The 9,730-nt window shown below is 28.9% G+C and overlaps 2 protein-coding genes across 3 annotated transcripts in view; both read left to right on the top strand.

Moving 5' to 3' along the window:
• The window catches only part of LOC100167149, a 195,054-nt gene that overhangs the window by 55,276 nt on the left and 130,048 nt on the right, over nt 1-9,730 (top strand). The gene's annotated exons all lie outside the window — the stretch shown is intronic.
• On the top strand, nt 3,441-7,551 carry LOC103310242 (kelch-like protein 3). Its single transcript, XM_029485962.1, has 7 exons — nt 3,441-3,827; nt 6,233-6,386; nt 6,443-6,671; nt 6,747-6,922; nt 6,999-7,095; nt 7,213-7,369; nt 7,435-7,551. The coding sequence occupies exons 2-7, from the start codon at nt 6,274-6,276 to the stop codon at nt 7,452-7,454; spliced, it is 792 nt and encodes a 263-aa protein (XP_029341822.1). The 5' UTR covers nt 3,441-3,827; nt 6,233-6,273; the 3' UTR covers nt 7,455-7,551.

Genomic DNA, 9,730 nt, shown 5'->3' with positions numbered 1-9,730 from the left:
AGAATTTCTAAATGTCTCTCCAAATGATTCTCTGGAAAAATTGTATGTATGAAAATAACGCTGCAAACATTTCCACATTTCCACATTTCCACTTCATAATATCTCAAAACCGCTGAAAAAGTGTTGAGTTTTTAATTTGTTTGTAGTTCGTACCGGCTTCCACAAAGTATGCTTATATTATGAAAAAAACCTTCTTTAAAAACGCATTTATCATCGGTAAAATAGTATTATATAGTGCGACGGGTGCTGTAAAATATAAACAATAAACGAAAAAAAAAGGTTCATACATAATATTATCTCGCATGCCAAATTACGTGCAAACACGCCACGGGAATAAATGATTTCTCTCTCTCTCTCTCTCTCTCTTAATCTCACTCTATCTCTCTTTTTTACTCTCTCTCTCAGTCACTAACACGATGTATTATTGCGTATTCCCGTTTACAAGAGCTAAAATATCCTCGAAAGGTTAATGATGATAATTTGATTTATGTGGAACAACGCTGCACACGGCGCGAGACGAGTAGACGACGCGTTCATGATATTATATATTATTATTATTACCATAAGTGTGCCGTAGCAGAGAACCAAAAATATTAATAATATATAGAAACTTATATGCCGACGACGTTTAGTCAAAAACTTTCCACGTAACTATGTTTGCATTACAGTCAAGCAGATTCGACGAAAGTTTGTGATATACGAGTGTGAAGTGACATAATATCCACCCACGACAGGTGCGTATCAAGAGTTATGTATTTCAGAGGGAGTTAGTTAAAAATAATACTTACTTAAACATTTGGTGACGATAATATATTTTCAAATATCAACAGTTCTTCTTTCATGAATTGCGACAAAATAAGAAAGTGTGATGATGAGAATTCGTTATTTTACGTGCGTAAACATTCAATTACGTAACATTAGACTTCAGCCGTTAATAAATTAAAAGTTTTTGATTTGCGCTCAACTTTATTTTTTAATTCCAGTGATAACAACTTGCATTTTACTTTAAAATCTGAAGTACGGATATATATACAATATAATATGTTTATTTTACTGATTTTGACGAATTTCATCGAAATTCTAACTTTAAACGCTTATAAAAAAAGTATCGGGGGATGGAGTGGCCGAGCAGCCGCTTGAGGCGTCGGTTCCGACGCGTACCGTCGCCGGTTCGAATCTCGACCACGGACGGTTTTTCTCTCTGGGCAGGCAACTGTCTAGAGAGTGGCCGGGCATGACTGAAACCTACGGGTGCTCAATTTGAAATTCTGCCCAAAACCAAACACATGTGTTTACTAACCTACAGCACCCCTACAAATAAACAAACTACAGCTAATGGCCATAGTTGCCTGGCTTAATGATCAATAATAAAAAAAGTATTGTTCAAATGAAAAAAATTAATTCAATAATATATATATATAGCTCAAAAATATTTTGATAATTAAACAATTTATAGAAAATGTTAGTAGGTACAGTAAATATTTGGTGAAAAGCTCAAGTATCTTTTGAGTTATACTTATAAAACAAAATGAATCCACTGAAATTGGAAAACTGGTATCCCCTTTTCCTATATTATTTGCATTTAACCACCCACAAAGAAACGAAAATCCAAGCATTTTTATACTAGAAAAAGAGTCGTCACATACAAAAAAATGCTGACATAGAACTCACTTCAATCACTATGTTTATTATATTTTTAATCATATTGTAATTTGAAGGTTTTATCTAAGATTGCTTGGAAACCATTTTAAACTAATGAGCTAGAATATGAGAATATTATAATATTATATTATGTACAAAATATACACATTTTAGGTATATGATAAACGAAATAATCTAGTGAGTGTATAATTGTATTTATAATAAATATTATTGTAGGTAATATAATATCATAAATTAAAATACTTTGAAAAAACAAATTTTTTATGCGATTTTTGTCGTTGGCCATTATTCACTACTTTTTTAATTTCTATACGTCATAAACTCATAAGTCATAACTATTACTCGATGGCGGCTCTAAGTATATCGTCGTGTGACACTACTGAGTGCCCTCCCCCATCTGTCATTCTCGCTATGTAAACATTATCAAAATTACTTATTGTACTAAATTGTTGTATAGACAAGATGGAGCGAGACAGCAAAGGAATCGCATATTAACCCGTGTATCATTTTTTTCGTCTTGCATTCGAATATGCTCCAGACATAAATTACTCTGCGCATTTCTAATATTACAATCGGTGCAATGGACAAAGTATATGAATATTGTCAGGCCTTAAAATTCCGCAATGAAGCAACCGGCATGTGTTGCGCATCAGTAAAAGTGGTACTGTTACCTCTTCCAACTCCACCGGAACCTTTAAAATCTCTTCTTGCTGGTAATTTGGGGCAACCAAAATTTGCGATACCAAACCTAATGGACGTAATTTTGAAACCACATTTAAAATACAAGGCCAAGTGTATCATATGATTGGGTCGTTGTTGCCGATATATATATATATATATATTTAACTATACGTGAACATTAATATTACTGTATGTTTACTATACGCTATGATCTCCGAAACCACTAATGAACTACAAATAAAAAAAAAAAAATGTCTAATACATAATAACAATAATACACGGCCTACGAAAATGCAAAAAAACAAACTAATACGCGGGCAACGCCGTGTCGGGACAGCTAGTATAAGATATATATTATGTTTATGGCATAGTGTTTCACTATATAGATAATAATATTTTAGTTTAAATCTTCCCGCCAAGTAAAGTAAATTTGGCTTATTTACTATTGAATACATTTTACAAATTCGATGATTTACTTAGATTCTGCCTCTTTTATCACACATTTTAAAGCCATTCATTTTTTATATTTTTTTTTTTTACACGGAGTTGACGTATTGTTTTTGATTGGGTTATAATGTACACAAATTCATATCTATCTTTTTAGTTGTCAGTTAATTCAGTATCGGTCCTTCAGGTTCATTACAGCTATGTGTAGTTTTCTATTGTTGTAAAAAAAAATTATTCTTAAATTAAACTAAAATATGATAATTGGGATTGTTAATGAAAGTCATCATCAATTTCCACAGATTTCGATATAATACTGGATAAGGTATTCCGCATGATAACCATTGCAAACTATGAAGTAAGCTAATTGAACGTCCGCCGTGTTTTCAGTTTGCACAATATTGCATTAATTATACAAAATGTATTCGGAATACCATCGTTTTTAATGTTAAATCAAAACAAAAAATGCAAATATCGATGTATGTAAAATATAAATATTTTTTTTAATCAACAGGTTTGGAAATAATCAAATGCAATACAGCATATTTAATATTTACCATGTAAAATACCATATACTGAGGTTTCAATTGATGCTGGGAGTACCTTATCTAGTTGGTATAGAAGTCTGTGACAATTCCGAGCCGTTTTTATTCATATCGAACTGTTTTGCGAGTGTACGTGTTGGACGTCGACTTTGCGTGCGCTTCCTCCCCCCCCTCCGACCAACATATCGGCTAGACTGGTGATTTACACGAGTGTGCTGGCACGGCGGCACAACTGCAACTAGTTGTCGTGTTTCTCTTGTCGTCGGACGTCGAGGGTGTTGCGGTTTCTTCGCAGCAGTATTTACCTCAGTATCAAGAGTCACTGTTTTGCGTCGCGATCGTTATACCATGGTATAAGTTCACGATCGTAATACTATAATATAAGTTCCCGATTGCCGCTTGCCACCGCCAGGCTGATCACCCGGAATAACTCGTCCACCGCCTATTCCGATCACCACCGCCGACCAACAACATCATCGCCTCCGTCGTTATATAGTTAAGTATTTCTCCTGTTTATTTATTGTATATTATATTGAATTATTGTTGTATACGGTAGCTGACTTTGAGACGTCTAGTCAGCTCCAACCTTATTGTTAGCCGTCTTAAAGGCCTATAAATAATTAGTAGAAATATTATACTTTAAATTTGATCATTAAAATACCATTGTTCACGTTTGTGTCATCACTAGGGTTTTGAAATTTCATGAAATTTGTTTTTTTGAAATATTTCATTTTGATGAAAAATAAAAATAAAATGTTTATTATATCTAAAAGTTTATAGTCGTCAACTTCTAATTGAATATTTTTAAAAGTTGGTTTATTGTATGAAACAAAGAAAATATGTAACATATTTACATATTATTTATAAGTTGTTCAACAAATGTATACTACTTATAACAAATTATATGATCTAAGTATTAAATAATGAGCCCAAAGCCTCTTCCAATCACTCAGCCACATACATACACACATTATACGAATTTTTACACTTTATAATTACTGAAAAATGAAAAAACACTATTATTTCATTCATTGTTGGAATTCACCTCAAGTTTATTTCAAACCATTATCTTTTGGCTCGCTGATGGTTCACATACAACAATATTTTAAAACTCGTGTAAAAAAAATGTTTTTATTCTCAAAATAATGCCAGGAATATTTTTCAGCACCACATAGTATAGAATATACAAATTTCAAATAATAAATCAACAAAAATAAAATGTTTTCCTTATTAATTCTAAAAGTGTAATCAATTTATTGTTTCTAATCACACCTATAACGGATCATGTATAAAAAAAGAATAATATTTTTCATGATTTCATTGAAATATTTCAAGAACAGTGAAATTTTCAATTTTGAAATATTTCAAATTTAGAACCCTAGTCACCACCTATAACAAGCCTCCTGACATTGCTAGTACGTCGTGAAAAGAGCACGACGTGCGCCAAAAGGAAATCTTATTAGTTAGAAAGAACTTCAACTTCTGATATGCCAATAAGTGCGATTATGTGTAATACTGTAATTTATTAAATTATGATAATTTATGAATTTAATAAATTATTACAGGTATTTTAATGAAACGCCACACAGAAGAATCAATAAAAGGAAAACAATTTTATCGCCTCTTTGATTTATTATTATGGCATGTTTCAAAGCATATTCTAATGCCTTAAATTAGTATTTCGGAGTTTAATATATTCTATAAAGCATAAGCTATTAACAATAACAGTATAATTCATAATTAAAATATAACTATCTCATGTACTCATATTTATTTAATCTATACACATTACACATATACGTACATGTTTAATGTTTAAAATACAATATAGGTAGTAATAATAATAATGAAATGTGAAAAATAAAACTAAAAACCTATTTCTATTATTACTCTCTTATTATTTAAACACACTTTACGATTGTATATTACTAGGGGTCCCATATTGCACATATATTATAATATACTAAATTAGTTAAAAACTGAATTTAAGGACTATACTTAGTTTCTACCTATATACATTTTTATAACTTAGATACTACTAGTTCAATTGTATATTATGTAATTAGATGTAAACAGAATCTTTAGCACACAAACTTATATTCTTCAATTCCTGAAACTCTCAGTACTAGCGTGAGCGTAAGTGTGTTTCTACATTAAATAGGTAATTTTTTTGTTAAAATTACTTATGTGATGAATTTAATTATATTTAATAAAATTATAGTTTTTATGTTTTGTCACAATAAAGTTATACTAGCCTACTAGAGTCTAGAATTATCAGATCAATTTTAATACCATTACAGATTTCAAGTAAACGAATAGGTATATAATTTGGAATTTGTTTTTTACTGCAGGACTAAAAATTTCAACGAAAACGTTTTTCCTGAATTAAATTTAAAATATGTAATGATTTTATAATTTTAAGATTTTTATATTTTTATATGATTAAAAAGTACGAAAACCTAACCTACGAGACAACAATACATGAAAGATCGTAATATTTGCGTTTTTCATTAAAATATTCATTATAATAGTCAATACGCGCAACTATAAAACGATAAAAGAAAACGAAATTACCAATAAACATACAGATGAACAATATTTTTGACTTGCTGGTATTTGTTGAATTTCGAACAAACATTTCTTATCTATATATATTATATATATATATAAATATAAGTGTACAATTTGAATAAATTTTATAACTCAAGATCCAAACATACAGATGAACAATATTTTTTACTTACTGGTATTTGTTGAATTTCGAACAAACATTTATTTTTCCCTATAATTTTGAATGTTATTATAAATTTTTTTTTCTTGATATTACTTTAAAGTTAATATAAGATTATTTACGATTTTTCTCAGTATTTATAATTGATTTTGAAATGCTTTCTCTTTAGTTTTATGAACTCCAAAACCTGGACTTCATATACCAATTACAATGCAAAATAAAAAGGAAAAAAAAGAATCTGGAAGATGTGAAAAACTTGCTAAATACGAATATAAAAAATTGTTTTACGCAGAGACATATGAAGTGTTACAAGTGTTACGTCAGTAAGTAGTATGCGTATATGCCAGATAAATGTATAAGTAACAATTTTTTTTTTTAGCAATGGGTTTTTTTCTGATATTAAACTTAAAGCAGACGATAACAAAATCGTAATCGCACACAAAGTGGTTTTAGCATCAGCTAGTCCATATTTCTATGCAATGTTCACCAAATTTTCAGAAAGGAATCATGAACTTGTTGTAATGAGAGGGATAGATTCATCCGCTTTACAGCTGTTAGTAAACTTTCTTTATTCTGGAAAAATATTGATCACTGAAGAAAACGTCCAGGTTCAATATATTATGCAATTGGATGTTATTACATACAACAAAATCGTTTAAATTGTTTATCGTTTATTTCTCTAGGATTTATTGCCAGCTTCAAATCTCTTGCAATTACAAGAAGTAAAAGAGGCGTGTTGTGATTTTTTACAGTCACAACTGTGTCACACAAATTGTATTGGTATATTCGCCATAGCTGATTTACATAGCTGTGCGAAATTGTTAACAAGTTCAAAATTTTATATTCAACAACACTTTTCGTATGATACCTATATAATTTATTATTACGATTCTATAAGGGCATTTTATTTATTATTGTTATATTTTGATTCTTAGAGAAGTCGTTGGTGATGACGAATTCCTATCGTTATCATCGGACCAAGTAATTCAGTTGATCTCTAGTGATAAACTTACAGTTCCATCTGAAGAAAAAGTAGGCAAATTAAAATTAACTATTGCTATATTATTTTAGTATTTGCAAATTCTAAATTCAGTAACCTTATAATATGAAGTCTAATTCATAATTAAGTATGTATACTCATATTTGTAGGTATTTGAAAGTGTTATTCGTTGGGTAAAATATGAATCAGGTTCAAGAAAATGTATTTTACCCCAATTAATGGAACACGTACGGTTACCATTAACATCAAAGATTTACATAAATAAAGAAGTAGTTAAGGAATGCCTTATAAATAATTGTCATAAATGTAAGTTTTTTCTTTAAATATGCTTTTCTTTGAATTTATTTAAATTTTGTAATATACATTTATAGATATAATTATAATTTATTAAGGTAAAGATTACATAAACGAGGCATTAAATGTTCATAGACTGAAGTCAAAAGACCTGATTACACACAACATCCGGAATAATCCTAGACATGGAGATAAAGTATAATTCTGTTATAATTTATCACTCATTGCATTATATTTAACAATTTCACTATTACAGATTATCTTAGTTGTTAGTAGATTTGATACTAATGAATGTATCAGTACAAAATTTTTCGAACCGAAAATAAATCGATGGCATAATGGACCTGAAATGATAACAAACCGTAGAAATGTTGGTCTAGCTGTGGTGAAAGATAATTTAGTATTTGCTGTGGGTGGTTCTACTCATTTTTTTCGTCAAGTTCGGTCTGTTGATGTGCTTGATTTATCTGCAGAGTCACCGTGTTGGAAACCGAGTGTTGAGATGTTTGTTAAACGAAACAAAGTAGGAGTTGGTGTAATCAATAATTATCTATATGCCGTAAGTAATGTTGAATTACAATTTATAATATTTTTCGATATTTCTGTTATAAAGTAGGTAGCTAACAATAAATTATATAATAAATTTAAGGTCGGCGGATATAATTTTTGTGATAATATATCAGATAGTGCAGAAGTGTTCGACTACAATACTCAAAAATGGCGCATGATATCTAGTATGCCTACTAGAAGAGCCAGTTTTGGGGTCGGAGTCCTGAATAATCTTTTATATGCGGTAAACTAATATGTTTTTATTGATTTTAAATTTGTTATATATCTGATACAATAGTAATATTTTGATTGATTGAAAAAAAAAGTTCTCCTGATAAAGAATCAAGGAATATATTATCAATATAACAAAATATATCCATGAATTATAATTTTAAATTTATAATATATATATATATAATAATCTAATTTGATTTTGGAGACGAAGGAAACCGTTTGTTTGTTTATTTATTTCCTATTGTTATTATTAATACTATTAATTATTTATTTATTTGTTTGCACTTGCATTTTTCCATATTTTGAAATATATATTATTCATTGAACAAATAATTAATTGTTACGTTTTTTTCTACCTTATCTCTATTCTATAATAAAAAGAATAAAATTTACCACTACAGCGGTTGTATTCAAAATTTAGGATATATAATTTTCAGAAATTAACTATATCAATAACTACAACATGTAGTTATATTATATTATTTGTATAGCCAAAAATAGTCACATGTTTTTAAATTAAATTATAAAAAAATAATTTCTTCCGGAGGAAGGTCAGGGAGCTAGTTATTAACAAATTATATAAGATTATGACATAACTTTTCAATTCAATTGTTTAATAACTTCATCAGAAACCTATGTATAGGAGCTACATACATAACTTGATTTTTTTTTTACAGTTTTATTCATAAATTTATAAAGAAAGTAATTTTATTTATGTAATATATGTTATTAATATTGTTAAGAGGACGCTACCCCGTACATTTGTTGTTTCTGTCATACAACACGCATGACATAGCAAATAGTCGTTCACTAGTTTTCAATAGTATGCTGTTAGTTTTGATACTAGAGTGAATTGACCTGTTATAACATGTTTAGATAATAACATTATCTGTGCTCAAGCGTTGGCTTTTATTCAATATTTTAATTTTCAAGCGAGATTTGAGCATTTTCAATTTTTGATATTTCACATATACATATTTTACTTGAAAATGAAAATATTGAAAAATCGCAAACGCTTAAGCACAGATAATATTCTCACCTAAAAGTATGATAATAGGTCAATTCACTCTAATATTAAAACTAACAACACACTATTTAAACTAGCTAATGGAAATTTGCTATGTCGTGCTTGTGTGAGGCGGAGACAACAAATGCATGGGTAGCGTCCTCTTAATGTTTGAAAATGAAAACATAAAATGTATTAAATTAATTTAACTTTATCAAATTTATATTTTAATACATTGAATATAGTTTATTTTTTAAGCTTCTATCAAAGAATAATGTATTCATACACCGTTAAGATTGATTTTAAATTTCGAATAATTTTCAAGATCATGTAATAATTAATTTCGTACGCTATTAATTTTAAATACATTTCTGTAGTTAAAAAAAATAGAATTGTATTTATTCAACGTTTCATAAATATGTACTAAATCACTTTCATCGAAAATGCTATGCGATAATATTGTAATTTAGTATTATTTTTTATACACCGAAATTATTTGTATTAATTAATTGTTGTAGGTTGGAGGAAGAGATTCATCATCACGGCATTTAAAAACTGTTGAATGTTATGATCCCAGTCTTGAT

This window comes from Acyrthosiphon pisum, chromosome X, assembly GCF_005508785.2.
Source record: "Acyrthosiphon pisum isolate AL4f chromosome X, pea_aphid_22Mar2018_4r6ur, whole genome shotgun sequence".
Lineage (NCBI taxonomy): Eukaryota > Metazoa > Arthropoda > Insecta > Hemiptera > Aphididae > Acyrthosiphon > Acyrthosiphon pisum.
Note: the sequence above shows the minus strand (reverse complement) of the source record. Positions and strands in the feature narration are given on the sequence as shown.